General features: G+C 39.2%; 1 protein-coding gene across 1 annotated transcript in view; it reads right to left on the bottom strand.

Moving 5' to 3' along the window:
- The window catches only part of notch3 (notch receptor 3), a 28,650-nt gene extending 9,474 nt beyond the window's left edge, over positions 1-19,176 (bottom strand). The window contains exons 1-16 of the mRNA XM_056454094.1: positions 18,865-19,176; positions 17,310-17,376; positions 6,939-7,081; positions 6,517-6,852; positions 5,909-6,031; positions 5,591-5,824; positions 5,352-5,507; positions 5,059-5,244; positions 4,022-4,135; positions 2,885-2,998; positions 1,520-1,753; positions 1,322-1,432; positions 1,023-1,215; positions 788-933; positions 310-543; positions 68-220 (exon numbers count right to left, since the gene is read on the bottom strand). Coding sequence (XP_056310069.1) covers positions 68-220; positions 310-543; positions 788-933; positions 1,023-1,215; positions 1,322-1,432; positions 1,520-1,753; positions 2,885-2,998; positions 4,022-4,135; positions 5,059-5,244; positions 5,352-5,507; positions 5,591-5,824; positions 5,909-6,031; positions 6,517-6,852; positions 6,939-7,081; positions 17,310-17,376; positions 18,865-18,925 — 2,605 coding nt within the window. The 5' untranslated portion in view covers positions 18,926-19,176. The remainder of the gene's footprint in view (positions 1-67; positions 221-309; positions 544-787; positions 934-1,022; positions 1,216-1,321; positions 1,433-1,519; positions 1,754-2,884; positions 2,999-4,021; positions 4,136-5,058; positions 5,245-5,351; positions 5,508-5,590; positions 5,825-5,908; positions 6,032-6,516; positions 6,853-6,938; positions 7,082-17,309; positions 17,377-18,864) is intronic.
- Positions 19,177-26,995: the final 7,819 nt, after the last annotated feature.

Below are 26,995 nucleotides of genomic sequence, written 5' to 3'. Positions count from 1 at the left end.
ATCATATTTGACAGTTGTATATGCATGATCCACATTAAAAGCTTGGTTTGTTTAAAATCAGACTCACTTGGTGAGCAGTCATTGATATCAGTTTCACAATTGGGTCCAGTGTAGCCAGCACGGCATGAGCACACATAGCCTCCCAGGGTATTTGTGCAAGTTCCACGGTTCTTACACGGGTTAGAGGTGCATTCATTGATGTCATTGTTACACAAATGGCCTGTGGTTTGAAGGGGACTTGGAGTTAAACATACTAAAGCCAACCCAATTCTTATGAACAAGAACCAATATATGAATATAATAACTTACCCTGCCAGCCAGGTTGGCAGTTACACTGGTAGCCTAGGTAGTCAGGTGTGTGCACGCAGGAAGCATGGTTGGCACAGGGGTTGGGAGAGCAAGGTGTGAGCAGTTCTGCACAGGTGGGTCCACTATAAGGTGGTTCACAAAGACAGGTGAAACTGGCAACTCCATCCATACAGGTGCCCTGATTTAGACATGGGCTGGAGGCACACTCGTTGATGTTCACCTGACATAAGTTACCTTGGAATGGGAGCAAAACAGTTATAAGAATGTAGCTTTTTGTCAGAAATGTGAAATTCCTAAGAATATACAAAATAGGTAATTTCAAAATCATCATTAGGGAAACATTATACCCTTTTCAGGTTGAACAAAAACACAAGACTGTCTGTTATTCTCAGTTGAATAGTGTTTAATTAAATATCTTTTGTTGTTTAATATTGTAATATGCACAATGAGCATATTACTATTGTAATGTATATCTCACCTCTAAAACCTTGCCGACACTTGCAGGTGAACCCATTGAGCTGGTCAAAGCAGGTACCTGCATTCTGGCAGGGGCTGGGCAAACAGTCGTTTCGGTCTAGGTCACAGTTCTTACCCACCCATCCAGGCTCACAGTCACACCGATAGCTGTAGGAGCAATATAAACAAGAGTAACAGTGAAAACAAGTTCTTTTTTTTCTTTCTACTGCTTTTTAAAATTTCTTATGGAACTGTACCCATTAGGGTCATCCCTGCAGGTCCCATGTAAACATGGATTGCTGGCACACTCATCCACTTGTGAATAGCAGTAGGGATCATGGAACCCTTCAGGGCACTGACAGTGGAAGCCATTCTCATCGTCTACACAGGTCCCTCCATTGCGACAGGGATTCGACTGGCACTCATCTATCTCATCCTTACATTGAGGTCCTGAAAGGGAGGGATGGTCAAAATGTGATTTCTCTTATGCATTTGTGAATTTGCCAACTCTTGTGATTGTTTAAAATAATTAGGGTGGGTGTTCCACCCATCTCACCTGTAAAGCCAGGTTTGCAGACACATTCATAGCGATTTATACCATCTTTGCAAATTCCGTAGTCACAAGGGTTGCTGGCACAGTCGTCAAAGTTGATTTCACAGTTGGTACCTTTGTGGGAATCAAACAGTGTTATTAAGAAATGGAGTAAAAACAATATAGCCAATGCAGATTAATCTGTAATGCATAATACCTTACCTGAAGTGCCATGTTGGCACTGGCAGATGTATTTGTTGACGAGGTCAACACATTTGCCACCATTCTGGCAGGGGTTGCTATGGCACTCATTGAGCTGATTTTCGCAGCGATAGCCAGTGTAGCCTGGCTCACAGTTACAAGTATAACTGGCAATGCCATCTACGCAAGTACCATGGTGGCATGGGTCAGGCTTGCAATTATCAATGTTGCTCTCACACAGTCTTCCTTCAAAACCTGAGGACAAAGAAAAGATGTATTAAAGTAAATAAGCAGAGAATGGTGATTCTAAGTTAGCCCAAGAGATGAGTTTGGTTGTGTGAGGAGAGATTGACAAAAAGTCTCTGCAGCAAGTTTCTGCATTTGTGGTTCTTCACTGATTGTAAAGATTTTTCTGCTGTGGCCCATATGAAACTGCATTATTCTTGTTCATAGTATTTACATATTCCTACCATCTGCTCACAGTCACTGTTGCTCACAAACTGTGCATGAGTGATTCAGTGCCCTCTATTTGTGTTTTTGTCCTTCTTATCCAGCACTCCTTTAACTGACCCCCCCTTCCCCAGCTTTTTTTTGGTCTAAAAATGCACAGTCTCTCTCGTTTTTTCTCTCTTTCTGTCTGCTACCTCCGTTTCCTTCTTTCTATCTTTTCTGAAAGGTTCTACAGTTTGGAGGCACTGTTTCTGTTGTTTCCATGCCGACAGGCTGTCAGAGCACTAGCCTTGTGAGTAGCAGCGCAGGGCTGGGCTGCAGCGGTGAGAGAGAAAGAGAGTGAGCCCTTCACAGGCCTCACAGACCTGCTTTTGTTCCATCAAGCAGCAGGACAATACCCTGCGTCCTAGCTAACGGGACAGCTCAGCAGAGGAGAACTGGAGCACAGAGAATACCAAACAGCAGGCTGCTAAAGACAATACACAAACTCCATGTCTGTGCTTTCTAAAAGTCTAGCAGCACATGCAGTATGTACTGCATTTTACCCCAAAACTGTACCATACAAGTTGGGTCTAATTAAAATAAAAGACAGAGACCAGCTATTCATACAGGTAAAACTGTGTGAAAGTAAATGCTGGGAGTTTCAGTTGTGCCATACGGTGCTGTGTGGGTATGCATTGTGGATAACAGATGAACAGATGTCGGGTAGATGACCGAGCATAACCCCCCTCGTCAGCAGCTGCCAGCATTGGTGACCCTGTGACATTGGCAGCAGAAGAGGGGGATCTGGGATTTCTCGACAGTCTGCCCCAGTATACAATAATACAAATGTTAAGAGTCTGATTCCAAGATCATGCAAGTCATTTTTGATGCTTTCGAATCTTGGATAGATCCTTAAACGCACAACTGGATGTATACATTGATTTAAAAACTTACCTTCAGCGCAGCGGCATTCGTATCCATTAGGTCGGTCAATGCACTTGGCTCCATTCTGGCAAGGAGTGCTGGCGCACTCATCAATGTCGATTTGACACATGGTGCCAGTAAATCCTGGGACAGGCAAACATAGAGGTTAGGGGTCAGTCTAGGGTAGTGAAGGTGAGCTCCTCACACTGGTTGGGTCATTAGGTTCAGCTTTAGGGGCAGTAGCGCTTGGCCTAGGAGAAGATGTCTGCATTCTTCAGATCTAAAATAGAACCTACATTTTTGATTAATCTCAATTTGAGATTATGACCTGATGGATGTCCATCATTCCCCATATACATTCATAATTAACATATGTTAAATTGGCTTAGATAAAAAGTATTTTTAAGTAATTACTTTCTAGAGTCAATTCTAGCATAAAAATGTAAAAAATATGACTTTTTTATATTAACTGACCATTTTTGGATGTTAATTAGGTTTTCATACATTTATACCATAAATTAATTTACATTATCTGAAAAATGTGCACTTGTGTAGGCACTGAGCTGGCAGTAAGCCTTAAACCCTGTTTGTGAAAACCTTCTAGTAAGTACAAAAAAAGTCTTGTGTTCCACAAAAATGTTCATTTCTGCATCTTTAGACGGTGTTGTGTTGATTAACAGTGTTTTGATGGGATCTATGTTGATGCCTAGGGCAGAAGGTTAGAAGGGGGAGATGCTAGAATTGTTTTCTTCAAGGCCAATGGCCCTCCCCCTTTCCATGCACAAACGCTACCGGCTCAATAGCTAAATGGGGGGTGTGGGGTTGTCTGCCCCAGATGTAAATTGCGGACATGGAAAAGAATCTCATTAGCAGGGCTGCTGTTCCCCCCCACACCTCTATGCAGAGTGAGACGGGTGAGACTGCTGTCCCTTCTCTATGGACAAGTTGGGAAGAGGAGGGGTGCTTGTGTAGAGAGGCCACAATGGTATCTTTGTTCAGGCACGCAGTTGCATAGTGCTTGAGACCTCACTCTAATGAGTAATTACACAAAACTCTATCAAGCTAGGGAGACATAATGGATTTAGCCTGATATTACAATGTATCAAGATTGTCTCTTAGGTGACAACACAAATGAGTTTTGCTATATACATGTTACATGTTTCATACCTGGCTGACAGGTGCAGGTGAAGCCGTTGACCATATCTCGACAGATGCCATCATTTACACAAGGGTTGCTCTCGCATTCATCAATGTCCACCTCACAGTACTTCCCCTGATAGCCTGGAAAATAAACAGCCAAAATGATACGGGGTTCTAACTCTCAATGCACTGAATGCAAATCTCAGACTGCAGTTTCTCACAACACAGGGGCCCACAGATACCCCCTCATGTTCTGCGCACTGCACCCTACAGCAAGTTCATGTCTCAGAGGAAATGGAGAATCGCTCTGTCTTTGCAAACTGGGGCCCCTGCTTTGACTAGAAGCACCACACCCTACTGTCCGCAGGATGCCCTGTGGTCATCTTTCCATTGAGATCACACATGTTCTATAATCAGCAGAGTGCTGCTCTTGTGTTGCCCCATTCAGGTGAAACAGAGTGTGGGCCGGGGCCAGGGCACTGACGGCGGCATAGAATCAGAAAGAATTGGCCCCTCCACGTGAGCCAGGGCCAAGCTGGTGATGATGAGGAGGGTAGGGAAGAAGAGGTGTCTGTGGAAATGAAAGGGGTACAAGCAGAAGTGGGGGAGGGGATGAGAGTGCTGGGAAAAAGTTTGCTCTCTCTCTATGTTCGAAGGGCGAGGAATGGAGCACAGAGGGGCCCCATTGTTCCACTTCATTCCCACCACTCAAGATCTCATTATAATTCACTGCACACTCCTCCCCCTCTCTTCCAGATTGCCCAATACACCCCGCTCCCATCGCCGATTTGTATGGTTTCCCCAAAAATCTAAAGATGCATGTAGTGCAGGGTACAAGTTTTCACCAAACATGTGTGCTGAAGACACATAGACAACACTGGTCTGTGGCTGGTCACTGGTCTGTTCCAACTGAATTACCCTTCCTCAAATGACCACTATGTGGTAAGTTGCATAACAAATCTTACTCTTCAGAACTTTTGCAAAGGAGATCTGTTTGGTCAAAGTCTGCAAGTCCACAGTGATTATAGACAAATTTAACTAAAAGGTCAGTTGCACTGACGTACCAGGCATACAGATGCATGTGAACTCGCCAATGCGGTCCAGGCAGGTGGCATCGTTCTGGCAGGGCATGGACAGACACTCGTTGATATCAATCTCACAGCGAGGGCCAGTGTAGCCCCGTCCACACTGGCACTGGAATGAGCCTTCAGTGTTTACACACTTTCCAAAATGCTCACAGGGGTTGGCACCTGGCATGACAAAGAGACTATAAAGTTAGAAAGTCTACCAAGAGAGACAAAGAGTAGAGAAAGACAGAAATAATCAATGAGAAGGGTAGACATTGTGCTATATTTACCAATGGAACATTCATCCATGTCTTGGTTGCAGGCACCACCAACAAAGCCAGCAGGGCAGGTGCAGATTGCCCGGCCATTCAGTGGGTTAGTGTCACATACCGCACCCTCATTACAGGGGTTACTGACACAAGCATCATCCAGATGACAGAGTAAACCTGTAAAGACAAATATCACTAAGCGAATTTTAAAACAACAAACAATATCTAAAACTAAATTGGGATAAGTAAGATAGTTGTACCAGTTTTGCCCACAGGGCACTCGCAGAAAAAAGAGGCCACACGGTCATGACATGTGGCCCCATTGAAGCAGACAGCTGTGGCACAGTCATCAATGTTTTCACTGCAGTCATCCCCAGTCCAGCCATTAACGCATACACAGGTGTGCCCTCCAATAGTGTTGAAGCATGTACCACCATTGTGACAAGCATTTGGCTGCATGAGACACTCGTTGACATCCTCAGCACAGTACTGGCCTAAGGAAAGAAAAAGAGATGTTAAGTTATTATAGAAGTTAACATGTAAACATTAAATTTAATGAGTACAATTTTTACATTTACCTGTCCACTCAGGAGGACACTGGCAATTATACGTGTTGACACCATCTACGCAGATCCCATTATTCATGCACTTGTGTCCAGGGCAGTCATCAACATTTTCCTCACAATTGTGTCCCCTAAAGCCTGGGTGGAGAAATGACATGACAGAGGAAATGGGGTAAAAGTGATAAAACACATAACTTTCAGTAGTTAATCCTGCTCCATAACCAATGACAAATTGATGATGAGAGTAAAGTGAGCAGTAAAAAAGGTTCAGTGGGTGTTGAGTGTTTACATATTCTCACGGTGGTTCCCACAGCGGCAAAGCCGGGACCTGACAGAGCTTTGCTCCAGAGGGCCATACTCCCTGCCATGTTTGCTTGTTTTATAATCTCTCACGGTTTCAATGACTTCCTCTCTGGCGAAAGACATTTCCTGCTTGCTCCCCAGAGGGGAGCAAAAAGGCTATAAAGTAAATTCCTGCCCAGCAGCCTACTCAATTTCTTGTGTATTCTTCTCTCACTCAGCTGAGCTATTAATAGCAAGCATGAGATATCACTGCCTGGAAAGGGAAATCCCAAATTCAATCGATGAAATATGTATGAAAATGTTAATGTTTATGTTCATACCTGGCAAACAAGCACATTCGTAGGTGTGGTCACCGGTCTGATGGCAGGTGCCCCCGTTGAGACATTGTGATGGGGCACAGGGCTGGGTGGGCACCTCGCATGTGCGCCCGCTGTATCCTGTAAGGCACTCACAGCGAAATGAGCCATGTGTGTTCATGCAGATGCCACCATTAAGACACTTTCCAGGTTTGCGGCACTCATCAATATCATTGCGACAGTTCTTTCCCTGATACCCAGGTGGGCATGAGCAGTTGTAGTGATTATTCCAATTGGTACAACGAGCACCATTGGCACAAGGACTTGTGGCACAAGCATCAATCAGGGAACAATCCTGACCTGTAAAGAGAGGAAACATCATTCACAAACCTGCTATAATTTCCTCAAAATGTACCATAAAGGCATGAAGGCTTTACTAAGCTTACCTCTAAAGCCTCGCTGACATACACAGGTATACTGTGGGATTGTATTAGCCACTTGGCTTTTGCAAGCTGCTCCATTTAGACAAGGCGAACGGTGACAGGGATCCAGATGCTGACAGAGTGAACCAATATAACCAGGCCGACATCTATCAAAATGCACAAATTTACAACATGAGTGTCAAGTATTTTAGAGAGACATCAACTTTTATCAACAACTTAGGTCAGGTTTCTCACTCAATCCATGCACAGAACACCTAACAAACATTCTATGATTATTATGAAATGAGATAGAAAATGAACAAATAGGTAAATACAAACACAGACAGAAAAAAAAATATTTCACATCATTTACCAGCTGTTGTATATGCCTGTCTTGACTTTAACAGCAAAGCACACATTTTTCATGCTCTGGAAATCATGCTTTTCTTTATATCACATTGCATTGTAGGATCATTACTGATTTTTTTCTATTTCTTCACTGCATTCAGTAGTAAAACATGGTTGCGATTAACACAACTACCGGTATTCACCCATGAGACCTTGCAAACTGTATACAGTCTTACCTTCACAATGGAGACCACTCAAAAGACAAGACAACAAACCATAGGTATAATATGCTGGTCAAGCCACTTTGTGGCAGCTGAATACTGCTCTTATTATATGCTTTTCAGTACAGTAAGGTTATCTTGATGGAAAATTGAGTGGGACCTGAAACTGAACAGGTAAGATAAAATAAACAACTTTTTTCTTTAAAAAAGGTTCTCTCTCATGGGCTCTGGTGCCTTTAGGAAGCTAGGCTTGAGAATCCAGTGTTAGTTGGGTAACCTTACACCCACACAGGGAGCCCTGCCACAGGATGAACTGCCACATCAAAAACCGTTTGAAGCTGATGACAAGCACTAGGATAGTTTGTTCTCTCTGTGTCCCCCTCAGGCCCTCTCTCTCTTTTGACTGTAAAACAACCCATGGGCAGAGACAACAATGGCTTTTCCTCCTCTTTCTGTTACAGGATGACCACTTTTTACACTGAGCTATCTGTCCCTTTGTTATTTTGCCTCTTTTGTGGCTGGCATCTCCTCCCCCACACTTATTTGAAGCAGTTTCTCTCTGACCTCAGAGGGTGGCTTCAAAGAAGAGTTGGCCTATGGTGGGGGGCAGTTTTGGACAGTTTCCTGTATCATAGGCAAAACCCTTTACATTTCATGGTCAATACAGTACATTCCAACCACCAAACTTCAGGTACTGCCATGATATCTGCACTTGTACCCACAAAGACAAGAGATAATTATAGAATTCTGATGTTAGTTAGACGTGCCTGCAGAAATTTTTATTCGCAGTAATTTCATTTTGGAAAGTAAACTTCAACCAAAAAACAGTTATAAGGGAGCCAACCTTATGCTTACAGCCTTATGCTGTTACAAGTCTTATGATTGAAGAGATCAATGTTTTATACTAAAAGGATAAAATTCAATGGCTGTAGAACAAGAAATCCTCACTTTGTTCATTGGTTATGCCTGGAATACATCATAACAATACAGTTAACAAGACAAGTATTTGTCAGGTCATGGTTGTTTTTTCAAGCCTTAATTTGAACTGAAAGAGCCCAACCGGACCAAATTTAGGGGGTGACATCTTATGTCTCAACATGGATAAATACGTAAAAATTGGCATTAGGCTGTAAGTTTCTAGATAGTTTTGCTCAAGGAAGAAACAGATCAGCAATAAGTAAGAAATAATTCCTAATGAATACTAAGGGCTGCTCCTTCATCTCCAAAAGCCCCCATTGCTGCACACAGTTTTTCCTTATGAACTTTTCACATGCTGAGAGGTCAAATGTCAGAGGTCAGCAGTCTGATTGTGATGATAATGTCAGCCAGTGTAGTGTGTGTGTGTGTGTGTGTGTGTGTGTTGGGGAGGGGCTTCGGGGGCGTCTGTTATGGAGAGAATGTCTTTCGGTGAGTGGGATGGGGGAAGAGTCCGGTACGGAGAGTCATGTCATGTCATATTTCCTGTAATCCCTGGTCTCCTGCTCTGAAAACATTCGCACTCTTTCTGAATCCCAGATCCCTGTTGCTGTGGCAACCTCACAGACGACCGAGCAAGCCTGACACCCCACCAATCACCCCCTACCCTTCATCCCCTTGGCTATTTGTCATGGCTTGGCTGGGTTTATTTAGAGGCAAATTAACTATGTCTGGAATCTTTAGGGTCACTGAAAAAAAAATTAACTGGGAGTTGCGGTATTGAAAGAGTTTTGAGGAGACAGGGAGGAGACCCGCATCAAGGTTCAACTAGCATGCAGTCTAAACCCCTCAAACCCCTTATAAAAGTGCACATTCTCGGCAATGGGCCTTTGAACACCAGTGAATGCCAAGACGTAGGTTACTTTACAATTTGTTGTTTGCCTGCCTTTGACTTTAGGAAACGTGATGTAAATGTCAGAGAGAGTGAATGTGTACATGAACAGTAAGAAATGTGTGCTAAACTGCTCAGATTCTGGGGTAACCAGAACTATGTAACGAAAACAAACCTTTTGTTCACGAACAGTTAAACATTTTTTGATGGACCTCAATGGTGTGCTGAATCACTGCTGAAATGCTTGTGGGATTTTAAACTTACTCTACTATGAGGAATTGTGGATGTGTTGACAAGAACTATTTCCACACACAAAGAAAGGGAGCCTCTGGCCTGCAAAACATGATAACGTGGATGTGTGTGAGTTTTGGAATGCATTCCACCTCTTTCTCTCTCAATCTCTCTCTCTCTCTCTCTGTCTGTGTGTATCCATGCTGAAGCTTCTTACTTATTGCATCATGAAAACCTTGGATAAAGTGTGTGTGAATGTGTAGAAATTGGTCAAGTAGCAGCAGGGGGGGTTAAGATATTTGTCCTCGCACAGTGTTCTGTAGCCAAAACACACATTCTTTTGTCTGGGTCTTGGCTGTGCCTATCAGTCGTCCAAAAACATACAGCCAAGAACTTTCCTATCAGAGCTTTCAGAGTGAACTTGCTGTACAAGGCCTTCATCGTGGTAAGAACTTTACTGTGAGCAAGGATGTACTACAAAGAAGACTTTGGGCAATTCTGAATGTCATATGAATGGAAATTTCTAAGCCAATTGTGGGATGTTACTCACCATTTACACATACAAATGTACCAAGACTTGACCCTTGGCCCTAAATGTCAGAATATACATGGGTGAGATAGGAAGAAGGCTGAGACAATAATCCTCCAATGTCACAACACTACTGATGGCTCATGCCAGCTGCAAATAGCACCAAACAACTGTTCACATCTGTCAGCATATCTCTGGCTGTCTGCCTTTGCTCTGCTTCTTTAAAGAATTATACCCAAAACAATGGCACTATTCTGTCTGTGAACCTCCAAACAGATGTGCATACACACACAAACACACACACACTTCAGGCTGTTAGATCACATGCACATGTATAGTAGCAAATTCACAGCACTTTTTTCCCTGAAGATGTTAGAAGTAGGTTAATGATGCAACTGGACAGGTTGACAATTAAGCAATGACTCCTAGCTGGGAGAAAGACAAACAACTCGGCACTGATGCAGTCAAACTCCACCACAAATACCTTACATGCACACTCAATCACGCAGCATGACTCACAAGCATATTCCTCCCCTAGGAAGCTGAGAAACAGGAAAAGACATCAGATGTATAAAAAACAATAGATAGTGTTTCATTTTAAAAAATAAAAACTGTATAGGTGCATCCACAAACCACATAAGAATTTCATGAGACCTGAGAGTCTTAGACCTTGTGAAACATGTACACAGGGGTTTTTTGGGTGCTGTTAGAATGATTTATGTTTGTAAAGCTCGACATCTCTGCTCGTTTTTGAAACACAACACCGTGTTTCCTGATCTCAGCGTCATTATGGCAGTGTCACCTGACACTATTTTCTTTAGCACAATACCATACAATCATCTAGCAGTCTAAGGTCACCTGTGAACGAGAAGCAAAAACACACAGCATCTCCCTGAAAGAGCTTCATCTGGTCAGTCATGGTCCAGGAAGCACCAAACATTAGAGTTCCCAACAGGATTCCAATCTCCCTGTTACTTGAAGCCCTCCTTCCCACACTCAGGTAAAAGACAATAACTATGCATTTCATAACTTTGTCCTTAGTAGGAAGCTAGAGTCAGCTGAGGATAGGTCACTGAAACTAAACACTGTTTGTTTGCTTTGAAAACAATGAACATCTTAAGTTTGAAGCTACTTCCAGGGTATCAAAATTCCAAAAGTCCCCTAAGAAAAAAATTGTCTGTGGAAGGGTCTGGCATTCAGCCGCTCCATTCCATTGTGAAGAGCACATACTGACACCTCACTGCCAACTAGAGCCTGTACCCCTCCCCCAACTACCCCCTCCTAGGTCCCCATATTCTCAAAGAGGAACCAAAGTGGGGGTAGGGGAGCATTTTGTGGGCCAAATAAAAGAGCTAAAGTAGTCAGAACCCTATTGTTTGAGAACGGGGGAGCAGTGGCCCAAACAACCAGGCTTTCAGGCTTGCGCTCAAACGAACCAACAGGCTTCTGCTGTAGCCTGGCAACAGTAACCCATGGCTGAGATGAGAGCTGAAAGAGTGGGGGTTTGTGAGGATAAAACTTTCACAGGAACTGAATCTTCCTGACTTGAAGATAAACTGTCTATAATCTTTGGTAATAATTTCAGTCTTAGGCATATTTAATCTGTTTTGAAAATATAGTTTTTATGTGGATAGTATGAATTTTGCCTAATGTAAACAAATAAGGACCTATGGAAATTTGTAAAACGGTAGTTATGTAGAGTTTATCTTCTTTAGCTAACCCACTGTCCCACTGTGTTGCATCAACCACATTAGATTGACTAGAAGACTAAAACATTAACATTTCCCTCTAAGTTCTAAAAGTTAAACCCCTAAAGGGCCAAATAGGATTAACAATTAGATACATTTTAAGTATATTTGTGTAGAGAAATGAAAACGAAAAAGCCAATAATAACTGCACTGCAAGAACCCCAGCTTTAAAAAAAAAAAAAAAAGATTGAAAACTCTTTGTTTTTCACTGCTGTAAACTAAAATGTCACATTATTCAAAAATAACTTCTAGGCATAACCTGTTTGTGGATTGTGAAATGTCACTGGGAATTTAAAATTGGACTCATTTTCTGGCACGAAGATCATTTTTTAAAATTCTGCCAACTAGTCTAATATATATATTTTTTTGAAAGTATTGACTTCAGTACTAGTATGAAATGTAAATTTTAAAAGTTGTGTGGAAGTGTTCAACAGATATAACTGTGATTGTCTCCAATGATCATTCATTCACACATCCATGTTTGCACTTGGTGAAGAATGAAGCAATGATCATTGTAGCCAAGTATAGGTCTATCTGTTAAGCAAATAAACATAATGGCACAAAAGTCCACTCAACAGCACTCAAAATGCAAACAGGACATGCTTGTACCATCACATGTTTTATATTTTAGTACCAATTGGTACAGAAGTCAGTAGTTTTGACCATACTATCTCATAAATCACAAAACTTGCAAACAAAATGAACCTCCCAGATTGTCTCTACATCAAATTTAGAAACCCTTTGGAAAGTTTTAATGTGGCTGTGATTCAGAAAACAGTACCAGAGTCTGTGATAAGAGTTGAAAGAGAGCACTCAGGTAGAGGCCAAAGAAAGCCTCTTATCTGTAGCTCTGTCACCAATAAACTACTCTGGTCCTAGCTCTTATCTTGCCGCTTAGCAGTAAATAGCAAAAGAAACCATAACATTCCTCCTTAGATTATTAAATCTGGAGACTTGCAGTACAGTATATGACTATGTGATCATATTAAACTTAATTCAATCAAAGTGATTAGCAAATGTTTAAATTAAGAACTTATTAATGGTGCGTATTATCTCCGTGGACCCCAGTAAGTGAATCTCACAGACACTAAATGTATTTTATTTATGATGATGGGATAGTTGATGGGTTACAAAAGGAGACAGAAGATGAGAGAGGGCAAAAGCATAAGATTTCCTCAGCTGTCTTGATAGACAGAATGTGAGGAGAGTAGAGGGGTCAGGAGTCAGCACTTCCTGTGACAGGGCCTGGGAACTTGGACTCCCTGCCTGCAGCATCACACTATACAGCCCTCCGTCACTCCATTCACCATACTGTGAAATTCAATTACACCCCAACAGCTCTCCAGTCCCATTAAATGCAGTAGGGTTCTCTACACAATCTGCATACCTACAGGTGGATGTCTCAATCACCCAGTAAACATCACCTTAGACATAAGTTTCTCTAAACATTCCTTGAATATCCAGAGTCCTGAATAGACAAGAGGTAGAGACAGCAGACCGTTCAGTGGTGGCAGAGAAGGAATATTACAAAGGAATTTCGCACTAAACCATAATATATTAAAGGAAAACAGTGCTAAACAGTGTTCCATCCCTTACAATTTAAGCACAACCATAACTATACATGATTCATTAAGTAAATCAACAGAGGCTTTGCTCAACTGCTAAAATATTTTCTTTCGTTTGTCAATCTTAATTATTGCATGTAAATACACTACAGTTTTTAGTTGACAATAAGGCCTGTGAAAGCAGAGACCGCTTCATGTCCTCATACATCATTTCTTAAGAGGCCGAGAACTTCCATGGGTCACTAGACACTCACAATTTATAGACACACTTTGCTAGTAGGGCAAAGTGACACCATCAATAATGAACACAGCACCACTGTATCCTCTTCCTTTCTGAACAAATAATTGGGAAAGTGTAAACATAAATGTTTCTATTTGTTTTCATATCTGCTAAGCATGATCATTTCCAATGCTTACACTATAAAAGTGACAGTGTCCTGGGCTTGTAGAGACAATGGAGAAATGCCATATCACTTCGCTGCGTGTGTGAGAGCATGTGTTAGGAGGCCCGTGGGCCGCCGGCTCCTCTCCTCCATAGGCCTGTCTGTCTCGGCATGGGGCGGCAGGCCGCTCAATGGCAGCACCTGGCCCTCCGCTCCCCCTTTGTAAGAGTCTGACTTCACTGGATTACCATCACAACATCCACCAGCTGTCCCTCCACACCCCTTCTCTCCAACACATATCCCTACCCCCGCCTTATTCTTCCAGCTGGACCCTCTCTGAATGACACTCTCACAATCTGCCTAATTATCTCTTTGCCTCAGACGAGACTTAATCCCACACCGTGGCTGCACTTGCTTGCATGCTCTTCGTGCTGGGGGGATGACATCAGAGGCATGATGACACTTTAACAGAGTTTCATGACTCTTCACCTAGAGTGACGTTCCTGGACTCTTCACAACAAGTGCACTGCTCCTCCATGGCTTGCTTTTACTATTGAAGAGGAATTCATATAGCAACAAACCAAAATTTAATAGGCTGATACGCAGAGCAGTATTGACTGTATATCCTTTGGTATCCCAACTTCATCCCTTGGTGTCACTATTGCAGTGTAAGTTTGACATAATTAACCCATCACAGGGATTGTCAGATAGGTTTAACACACCTGTGCCACAGTAAAGGAACCAAACAGGTTGTTTGAATATTCCACATTAAAGCTGTGCCAGCTCATGAAAGTTGCCCAAGAAGGATTGGATTGTGGCCCATTGTGAAGAAGCACTCAGTAGAGAGAGTTAGAGAGGGATTACTTCTGTAATCTGTCATGGACTGCACCAGCCACTGAAGCTCTCAGCGCAGGAGACCAAGACATGACATATGAGCCAAACAAGAACTGGGGCTGAGGATATACCGCAACCAGACCAAGTTAAACAACTGTCAACATAACAGGCCAATAACTGAGCTGGTAACAGTTACAGTCCTAAGGGGCATATTGGCATGATATTACAGTCACTAGAGATCTTTCTTACAATGATACTACAATAAATAGGACAGTTAACTTCCTCCAGACACACTAGCTCTAATGGTAAGTAAGGAAAACATGTAATTGGGATGAACAGGTGAAGACTTTTTGCAAATCTTTTTCTCAGAGACCAGATTGCCTATAAATCTCAGAACTGTTCTTGCGAAATCGTGATGTCAAACTAGTACTCCTTACTACGTCTAGTCCAACCTTTGTTTGCTAAAGGTGCCATTATCCACTCTTATATGCCCTTTCTTCTCTAGTCCTCCTCCTTCTACTCTCTCTGGTCTCTCTAGTGGTGCTGGATTACAGGTTGGTATCTGGAGGAATAAAGGTTCCTTTCTGTAGTATTGGATCTCTGGTTTCATCAGAATCTCTAGGGAGGGGGCTGGAGTGGGTCTACTGTCCCCATAGCTCAAAGACTGGTCAGACCACTCTCTTGTGACTGGCCATTCCACGTGGTTATATTACATTGTTATGTGGCATGACATTTACTTTCCTCTTTAAAAAAAAATTTTTTTACTTACACAACAGATCTGAGCTGTTTCTACACCCATTTAACAACGTTAAAATCTTAAAACTAACATTCTGTCTCCAAAAATATCAAACCCTCTGGAATGAGCCAAACAGGAAGACCAAAGCTCTTTTTACTACCGTTACACATTTACTACCACATTGGGTTTATAATCTGGTTTGAGGTGTGGTGGGTAATGATTAAATAATGTGATACTGACACACAGGGAATTGCGGTACCACCTTGATGTCTAAATCCTTAGTTTTATGAGGAATTATATTTACACACCAACTTATAGGAATCAAGTTAATGTCTTTTATCTATGGCCTACCACAAAAGGGCTTCAGTTTGCTTTAACAATCATCTATCAGTTAGGACTTAATTCCCTGTTTATACCCCATAACAAACCCCCATTTCCTTTGGTGTGAGTTTGCATTACAATTTCAGGTTAAAGTTCAACAGGGCTTTATCCAGGATACCTGGTCAGTGGGCAGGTAAAAATGGCTTGGCTTGGGTATGACATTCTTTGGTTAATGGTAAGGCAATTTAATTAGGTAGATTATTGCTACACTGTAAAACTCAACAGTCAACTTTATCCAATGAAATTAGTGTAGTTAACCTAAAATTTACTGAAAGTTAATTCTACTCATTTGAAATGACATTTGAACTCAGTGTTGATGGTAATGAGTTAATTAAATACATCATTACTTCAACTTAAATGGAGTAAGTTCACAGTACACATATAGATTAGTTTTTTTATAACTCAAATGGTTTGTAGCAATCGGTTTTCTCAAACGGTTTGAGTTGCCTTAACTTATTGGGTTTTACAGTACTCAGTTGGTTTGAGTTATTTTCATTTATTGGGTTTTACTGTGCTCATTGCTTCTTTTATTCAAATAGATTAGGTTCACAGTACTCATTAGGACTAGTTTTTAAACTTAAATGATTTGTTGCAATCGGTTTCCTCAAATGGTTTGAGTTACCTTAACTTTTTGGGTTTTACAGTGTATAGGGCACAAAGAGCAACTTAAAGATGTGTAAATAACTAAATTAATACAAATTATATAAATTAGAAAAGGGTTTTCTTAGAGGGAACACTAACAGTGCTCTGGGGCAGTTTTATAGGTTTTGAAATATGTTTAAGTGAAGTAGTATTGTTGCATAAAATTAAGTATTAGTAATTTAATTTTTAAAAAATCCTAATAAATAATTGAATAAATAAATAATAATAGTATTAATAATAACTGCTTTAAACAGCTATTGAAAAATAAAATGACTGCTTTTAGTTTTATAATGCTACTGATTTGGCCATCACGTATAACCACAGAGAGTGGTTCCCACGTATCAATGCCTCTTGGAAAAAAAACAACAAAAAAAAAACACTAATCACCATGAATGAAAGCTAGAGTGCACAGACACAATTTTCCAAATCAGGCGGGAAACATAAAACAACAGCCCCAGGCTTTCATGTGATAACAATCACTTTGTATTAGCATAAACAAAGACAAAGCTTGTGTGAAGGAACGCTATGTATTCTGAATACCACATGATTTGAGCACATAAATTTACCATCAGATGCCCAGTCAAACATTTTATGTGAAATCTTATGGGCTGTTATAGTGTGGCTCAAAGCATTTATTGTTAGCACAAACATGTATGGTCTGAATTCAGATTCTCAAACTAAAACACATTTCAAAATGCATAAGATCTCCTGCATGACATTAAAACATTTCTGTGTGGTTTGCCACTCCATTTCCGTTTTGCACATAGTGAAAAGGTTATTAAAACTATGTAGAATTGATAACCAAGACTGGATAACAGCAATAGTCATCCAGTTAATAAGTACCAACAGTCTGGAACACACCACTGAGAATAAAATGCGCCAAGAAACAGGTGATTTCAGCAAACACATTTGAGATTGATGTAAATAGATAAAAGTGTATTTGCAATAAAAATGACAGATCTGTGCTTACAAGCATCTTGAATCAATGCACATTCCTCCATTTTCGCACGGCCTGTGTGTATCCACGCAGAGCAATCCTGTAGAACGAGAGGGGGACAATGAGGCAGAGACCACATCACATTCACCAACAAAAGCAAATACCCTTTCATTTTTAACTACCTAGAAATAAGTGACATTGCACGTATTTTATTTCACTTGAATCATATACCACACACATATCCCGCTTATTACAGTATAAAGACATTGGCTCACTGCTTAAGGTTTGATTATGCTTCACTTTTGTAAATATACATTGCGTCTTATCTCTTAAAGAGTGCCGCGAGATAACATTCAGATTTTCTCACAGACTCGCGCTTTGTTTGAATGACAATAGAATTCGCCACGTGGACTCTTTATAACTTATTAGAAGAGGCTAAATCAGTATGATTTCCGATGAAATTGCAATAATTCAACAAAACAATAAGCACTTTATCCCTCAAATTGTAACTGTTAGCTATTATAGAGCTGCAGATTGTATCCTGTATGGCTAGATGTTCAACAGGTTGCGTCTCTTAATTCTTTTTCATTTCAGAATATTGTATTTTCTATATTTGTGTACGTTAAATAGGTTGAATGAACTCTCAATCAGCACAATGGACATCTCAGTCAAGCAATCAGGTGTTTCAGAATTGCATAGTAATGAAAAAGAAATTTCAAACATTTATTTTCTTGCTCATTAACACAATTTCACACCCAAAACAAAGTTTAATTCTGAATTGTTTTTTGTTTCATAAAGACATCGACGTAATAAAACCGCTTCATGTACTATTCTAAACTCTTTCATATCCCCATTAATAAAGTTTGAGAACACAAAAACGCAATCTCAAAAATGTAAAACATAAAATTCAAAGATAATCTAGGCTAGTGATTTAACTGATAGGCAATTTCAATTACTCTACACATGAATCGCTTTTCTGGGCTAGCAGTGCAGCGAAGCGGACATCTACACTTTTTCTCACGGTTCAGCTGTAATTACACAATTATACACTGCTACATGCAGACCAAAGTAATGAAACCCCCCTCTAAAACTACTCATGTTATCCAAAACTAAACTCAGAATTTATCCCAACAACAAACAATTAGCGAATGCATGCCTCAGCAACAAAGAGAAAGTGTCCCCATGTGCAATAGTGGATGCTTTGAAGACTTTAAATCCCATCATCAAGTGAATATTCGTGCGTAATGTTCTGCGGCGATGCTCACAACAGTAGTCGATGCTTAAGTAAACGCGTAACTGTTTATCGCAAATAAAAGACTGCTTACTTTACATGTAAACGTTTATTTATCTTGTCATTATTGAAACGTGTTTGTTTATGGGAACTGATTTATTCATGGTACATCTTACAACAAACTGACGCTGCGTGTAAACTCACAAAATGTGAGTGAAGTTCGTAAAATAAATGATTTAATCGAAGACAGGACGTGATGATGTTTCATTGCTTCTAATAGAACAGGTTGTATGTCCATACATGTCCCAAGCTCGGATAAACCTAGTCAAAAAGGAAGAAAAGGATCAGTCATCTTACCTTCGCTGTTGTGCACCAGATATAAAATTGACAAAAATATCCAAAGACTGTAATTCCCCATATTTTTATGGAAACTCGATCCTACTCCTTTTTTTGAAAATGTTAGCAAAAATACATCCTTTAAGAAATTAAACGGTGATTGAAGCTCCAGGCAATCACATTAGGATGAAGTAGCGTCATTCAGTTCTTTTCGGTGAATTTCATAGAAATTAGGCGTTTCGATATAGTCCAGTTCAGTATTTCCTTCTGCAGCTCGGACTCGGCTGCCGTGCGTCTCGAAATACCTCCAGGAACTTTTGAAAAAGTTTCTCTGCTTCACTTCGGATCGGAGTCCATCGTCTGGCTTTGTATCCCTCCGCCCCCTGCTCAAGCGTGCGCTCACTTAAGGGTGTTGTTCGCCTCTCCGCTTGGCGGAATAGTGCGGATTCAGTAGGGGCTTGCTTAGAGAAAGCTCTTTATTTTTCCCTTTGGAGAAAGAGGTGAAAGTTTAAAACTTAATGTAACGTTTGCGTTTTGTATATCACACAAATCCATAGGTAAACAAATAAAATGAGAAGAGTGGGGTAAGTTGTAAGTATAATGAAGACTGTTTTTATGATTGTTAACGTTGAGGAGGACAACACAGTGAACAGTTAAATAATTTGTTGATAATTTTAATAGTGTATTTAGAGTGTATGAGCAGACAGCAAACCTGAGGTGAACGGGCTATATACACAGCTAGTGTTTTCAGCCAATAATGAACTTCCGGTGAAAACTTTATGTGACTGTTTTCAATTTCATAAGGTTCGTTTTACAGCATCGATGTTGTAATGTAATTAAAATACATTCAGTTAAATAGACTTTAGCATTAATTTGGTAGTTAAAGCTTAAAAAGAGACAAAATACTATTTGAACACAGGCGTCGTAATTAGTAGGAGGCTAGCGCAAAAATTCCATTGAAAATATACTGGAGTAAAATTCATTTCCATATTTTAAAGACATGGCGCGGAAAAAATATAATTTAATGCAGTGCTTCTTGTTTGGTCTCATACCCACTTTATATCGTATCTCAGGCAGGCAGTAAAGATCGCTATTTTTTTTTTTTTTTTAAGAAATCAGATCCTAAATGCAGTGATTTTGCATGGGTAGACAATTAACCGGAAGCCATGGGGCTGGCTGACTGAAATTAAAAGTCTGTGTGCATATACCCCATTAGTGCTTTGTCAAGATTACCCATAAAGAAATCTGATATTTGGCAATGACAGATGACATACAAGTTCATATTTGGATTTCACATATTAAAATTTGTCATATGCAACATATATTTCGAAATATTAAAATTTGTATATGTTTTTAACAACTTGAATATCACATATGTACATGTTCAAATATAGTTGATATAAGTATGTTGATATGTAGCCATACATGAAGACATACATATAAAATTAAAGCTAATATATTTCCAATGGTTGGAAAAAAAAACAGCTTGTATGTTGCCTGTCTTATATGTAATTTGTGTTGCCCATATATCAGATTTCTATGTGGGCAGGCTAATTGTCTGTTTTGATCATTCAGAATACTAAAGCTGCCTATCATGATGTTAATTTTAGGAAATATACTGAAATACTTTCAGAAAAAAACAACCCAACCATCACAGCAATGTAAAATTAGTAGTTGCACCAATATTATTCATATTATTAAATTATCCATTAATTGAATTTTTTAACGTCTACCCCTACCCCAATCCTAAACCCAACCGTCACAGTAATGTAAAAACAGTAGTTGTGCCAAGTATTACTTATTTTATTTATTAAATTACCCAATAAATTGTATTTTATTAACGTCTACCCCAACCCTAAACCCAACCATCACAGTAATGTAAAAATTTTAATTATTGTTATACAGAGTCACAAAAATGATGCTATATTGATGTGTGTATCCGCAGCTGTATCTAGACTTAACCTTAAGAAAATCCAAAAACCATGCTAAGTGAACTAGTCAGACCCAGTGGCTAAGTTAGAATTTATTCTCATGATGATTATTATTAGTTTGGCCATACAAGCTAAAATCCTTAAACATTCACTTTAAAGTTTGGGATTTAGATTTAAAGATTTGGTAGTCTGTCTTTGAGCTCTACAAAGAGCCATAGAAGGGGCCTGGAGTCTCCCTTATAGGACAGCATCCATGGTTATGGCCACTTGTACGAAGAATATTAATATAAATTGTGTTTGCTAGATGGAAATGGGAGCAGACCCTCCCTCATTTCTCTAGAAGCAGTATAGATATTGATTGAAGCTTCTTTGCTACACCCTGCCCCGGTGTACTCATTTTCTATGACATATAGAGACTCGGTTGTTCTGTGGCACATAGCAGAGCTGGTTGCTTATAGAGACAATGGTAGCAATTTGAATAAGAAAAGAGCTACTGCATTATGACACAGTTTCTCTCGGTGGGGGGTGCAGGAGGGGGAGGGAACAAAACACTAACATTTAGGGATGTGGTTTGTCCCCCCCAAATCACTGAATAAATTAGTGCAACCAATGGTTATGGAATCTAACAAGCTCACAAAATAATATGTTCGTTAGAGAGGCCATCTAGCTGTTGTAGTTTGATAAAAAAAAAAAAAAGAAATTGTCTGGAGATTACTGGCCTATATTAGAGATTGTCATATATTCTAGCTGGTTGATATTAGATATGTAGCAACTTTTTACATCATATATCTAAAGATCGCTTCGTCAATCTAATGAAATTACATTCTTCATTTTATCAGATAATCAATATTAGGAACGCTAATGCATATATACACACCAATAACACTATATATACAGTGGGGGAAATAAGTATTCAACACGTCACCATTTTTCTCAGAAAACATATTTATAAAGGTGCTGTTGACTTGAAATATTCACTGGATGTTGGTAACAACCAAAGAAATCCATGTATGCAAACAAAACAGATCTAATTAGTTTAGAAATTAAGTTGTGTGATAAAATGACACAGAAAAAAGTATTAAACACATGAAGATAGTGAGCTGTAGAAAGGCAGTAAAAGCCCAGACAGCAGTTGAAATCTCTCAGTAGTTATTCATTGTCGGCGTAAATTAATATTAGCTGCTTCAGTCCAACATCTACATTAGCAGGATGATGAAGATGAAACCAGGGTGGACATTTCAGCAGGACAATGATCCAGAACACAGCCAAGAAAACTTTCAAATGTTTTCAGAGAAAGAAAATCAAGCTGTCGAATGTCCCAGCCAGTCCCCTGACCTGAACCCAATATAAAATACAAAATAAAGATCAGATTTGATAGACAAGGCCCAGAGAACCATCAAGATATGTTGAGGTCTGTGAAAAACTCACACCTGAGCAGTTCATGTGACTTCTTTGGGAGTTCTGTTCGGGAGTGAGGTGTCTGAATAACACTGTTGCGAGCCAGGCAGGTTACTAACTGTACTATGGAGCGGGCTTCGGGCGGCTGCTGCGATCGGATACTATACCAAAGTTGGCAACCTGGGGGTGTTACCAAAAAGCTGAGGACCAGGGGGAGTGTGGGTGGTGAAGTTACGGGAGTTTACGGAAGAAATAACAAAACGGGAGGGTGGCGGGAGATAGGTCTGAAAAACGGGAGACTCCTAGGAAAAACGGGAGTGTTGGCAGATATGCAGTACTTTCTCCTTCTGTCATTGCATTGTTATGTTACATAACATTTTTTTATTTTTATGTTTGCATTGTTTGAGTTTTTAACAAAATCTGGTTCAATTCCATGTCAACAGCTCCTTTAGAAATAGTATTCCCTAGAAAAAACATGACGAATGAATACTTATTTCCCCCACTTTATATAGGTTGCCTGTGTTTTAGAGTATTAAAAATGACCAAAACCAACAGGCTGTTGTGCAGCTGTCATATAACTCTAATTGTTTTTAAACAGTGAAATTTGATGGTTTAATACCTGCTCTTATTAAATGGTTCAAATGGCATCCTATTTATTTAATTCAATTAAGATTTTTGTGTTTTGATCCACCATTCCGCTAAAGTATTTATATTTCTTTAAGTGTGTGCTTCAAATTATCAGGGCTCTCTTCTGGTTTTGCTTGATAGTTGGAGAATGTTAAGCAACAGTTGTCTGATATTGTTTTGAAGGCTTGGAGTGGTAACAGAAGGCATTCTTACCCACTGTGTTTTGGGACGCTGTTTTGTTTATTGTTTTGTTGTGTATGAGGTTAATTCATGCGCAATATCCACTCACGCTGTATTTAAGGGGAGGCAATTTTTTTTGTTTGCTTGTCACGCTGGGGTTATGGATGGCAGATGACTTGGCAAAGATCCATATTAATGGCTTTGCTGTCACAGTGTTGTGATGACAGTGAGAGTAATTTGAGTTCATTTTAGTTCAAATATGAGAGAAAATCATCTTGATTAATGGTTTTTCTAGAGCAGGGAAAAATTGTTTTGAAGGAGTCAACTGAAGCGCAAGTTGCATACCATGAAACTTTCAAAGCTTCGTGTTAGATTATCAGGTGACAATATTTAGTGTTATTAAGCTTGACAGAAAATGTTTCATTTACACGCCTCAGGCAATAGATTTGTGACGTTACAAAGATTACTTTTGATACAAAGAACTGCCTTAATGAGCATATTTTTAAAGACACAATTATCATATTATAATGAAATTAATATATAAGTAATATTATATATATAATGTATATATTAGTAACATTTTTAAGGAATTGAATAAATTACTATTGATGAACTGTTAACCGTTTTTTAAAACATGAACCCGAAGATATAAATTTCAACTTAAACTGTCGTAAATCTTAAGATTTGCTTTGAGGGACTTAAGGACTTTGTAAAGAAGACTCTTGGCAGAATATAGTGGAAAAAAAGTAAAAAAAAACAAACAAACATTATATACACTTATTTAACCCCTATGTGCTGTTGGGGATGTTTTCATCCACTTTGGGGTGGGTTTGAGTCTTAATTTGGACATAACTTTGATTTTTGAATTTTTGAACTTTGAATGATTTTTGGTGACAACTTATTTTGACACCTATTTTGAGAAAACGCTTTGAATGTTTTAAAAAACTCAGCGATACACTCTAGGCAAATTTACTACCCCTTTGTTATGTTAGGGATGAAAACATCCACTAAATTAAATGGCGGTAAAAATGCATCAGATAATTTATTTTTTGCATAAATCTGTTAATAAACCCCAGTCCTGATCAAAACTACTAAATTGTTTAGAAAAGTACAGGATTTTAACTCATTAATTGTCAAATTCACAAATGATGTCACTGATTTGGTGAAAAAACACACAAATTGACATATTTTCAATATAAAAAGTAATTGTGGACTGGATTTTTTTTTCACCTTTTATCAAAGTCTTAGACATGTGAAATAACATTGCCTTTGATGCATTGTTTTTGATTAATTTCAGTTTTTTCTTCCTAATTTACTATTGGTGGCTGTTTTTGCCCCATTGACTTCCATTATAACCACATTTATTTGATTACAAAACCAAGACAGCATATAATAATGCATTTTTGATTGTTGGTGGTTTTCCCTGTTGGGAGCAAGTAAAATTAGTAATTTTTACTGTTGATCATCAGTTGGCACCATTAGCCCTTTAGATAGGCATGTGAACAAAAAAAAGCTTTTCTGGATTTTATATGGAGTATAACAGCAAATTAAAGTGTGTGTATGTGTGTGAGAGTGACCTTTACACACTTTCTTTCATATGTCTGGGAAAATCAAAATATACATCTCAGCTCTCAGAACTGCATGGAGTAAACAAAAACAAAGACTGTGTATTTATGCACCATCGAATGTGGTTATAATGGAAGTCAATGGGGCAAAAACAGCCACCAACAGTAAATTAGGGGGAAAAAATGAAAATCTAACTGTCAAAGCCAATGGTGTTACTAATTGTTCACATGTCCAAGACTGTAATAAAAGGTAAAAAAAAAAAAACACTTAAATATTGAAAATGCCATTTTGTGTGTTTTTTTTTTTTTTTTTACCAAATCAGTGACATTGTTTGTGAACTTGGCAATTAATGAGTTAAAATCCTGTAATTTTCTAAGCAATTTAGTAGTTTTGATCAGGACTGAGGTTGATTAACAGATTTATACAAAACATTTTGAAAGAGAATCTTTATCTGATGCATTTAATGCTGATGCATTAAAGCAGTTTAATGTTATCATCCTGAACATAACAAAAGGGTAGTCAATTTTAACAGTGCACAAGTGTTAACATTTATTATTTGCACAAAATGCACAAAAATGTTCAAAACTGATTTAGAAAATTTCACATTTTTATTTACTGAAACATTTTGCTTTAAATCTGTTTTAATTTGAGGTTGATATCTTAAAAAAAGGATCTTCAGTGCTTTTTTGCTACATAAATGTGCTTTTTAAGGCTTTTTGGATCAAGTCCTTTTTTACATTGCAAGTAGTACAAAAGAGTAAATAAAATACAAAAAAGTAAATAATAATAATAACATGAAAAGAGTAAATCATTTCAGTCAAAAGAAGGTGCTATGCACATTACACACTTTATTACTTGTTGGTTTATGTCAACAGTGTGTAAAGTTGCAGAGGTGTGTTTGTAGAAGCAAAGTGAAAATGATGGGAAAGAAAGGTGATGAGTTTCTCGCAGAGCTCTGAGGGGTTCCACCATCAGACAAACAAGAAGGTGTCATACGTTGTGATTTACTGTCCTAGTTACTGCTAACGAAGGCAAGCGCTTGCCTTCAACACCTGGGTGCATGCTTAAATTCACCTAGTTTCTGATTAGTTGAACATCCCATTGATGTGGTATTTCCAAACGAGTGATGGCTATAATTTGCTCAGCTGTAAACTCTGACTTACCATGTTGATGGGCATCAAACGTCACCACATTTTTGAGATCTATTGTGAGGTAACAGTGCTTTGTAATCCAGTCTGCTTTTTTCTGTTGTTCTACTGTTTTCTGTTCTTTGTGCAGATTGAATGGTACTGTATGTTTGCCTCGTCGTAAATGAAAGTGGGATGGTGAATCTACTTTGTGAAGGTGGACCACCCTGTGGGAAGCAAAGCCAAACATCCATGTTCCTCTCTCTTCACCCACTTAACCCCCAACCCAAACTTCCCAGGGGAAACTGCTGATAACTACACATGGGTGCATACAAATAAATCAAAAAAATTATTGGCAAGCTATAGAGGAAGGAATTGAAAGCTGCAAACTAGAAAAGAGGGTTAATAGATTAGCAATATGGCTTACATAATCATTAATATCAAAACTCACCAACCCTGTTTAACAATTTCTTGGTAGTTTATTATTGGCTATTGAAAATCCACAGAGCACCACACATTTTATTTCATATAGTTTTCCTTCAGTCTTTCATTGTTTGATCAAACCGATTGCTGCACACGATATCAATACAACATTGTATTAGCTAGTTTCTTTAACATATTTTTCCTATTTCTTTTAATAAATTGCATAAATAAAGCTGTTTTTAATATTAAACGTAGATACTCTGCAGCAAGTATTTGGAAATTGGAGACCAGTGATCTGTAGGTTTTCCTATACACCTGACAAAACAGCTTATTGAAGTTCTTTGTATTGATGTTTGTGGCAACAGGCTTTTAAAGTATACTTTGAGTGAAAAAGCATTGCGTGAACTGTGACTGTTAAAATGCCGCAATCCCTTTTTGCAATGTGTGTGAACTGAGCTAGCATACTACTTGGCCTTTAAGTGCTAGCAAGCTACGAGGCCTGAAAAGACAATAATGATTTTACCACCCCAGTGCAGTGTGATTTATGTGGGAAAACTCCACCGAGCGCCTGCAGAGAGTGTGGAGAGGATTAGAGCCCCCTCCACAAAACTAGTCATGGCCAATCAGCAACGCAGACCCCCTACTAGGAAACGTCATGGCCAATCAGGGAGTTGCTTTTGTGACCACTGTCTTTATTACCTTTGCTTATATTGTCTTCGTCATCAAAGTTTTGAGATTGTACAACTGCCTATGGCTTGGGTATTGATTATAGACGTTTTGTTGCAGAGATCTCTTTATTTTTGACCAAAGTACTGTACTAAGCTGTACAATAGATTTGGACTTGTCCATTTATGAGCACATTTAATGGTGAAATCACCATTTTTTTTCCTTGTAATAATT

This window comes from Danio aesculapii, chromosome 3 (genome assembly GCF_903798145.1).
Source record: "Danio aesculapii chromosome 3, fDanAes4.1, whole genome shotgun sequence".
NCBI classification, from domain to species: Eukaryota; Metazoa; Chordata; class Actinopteri; order Cypriniformes; family Danionidae; genus Danio; species Danio aesculapii.
This window is presented reverse-complemented; position numbering and strand designations above follow the sequence as displayed.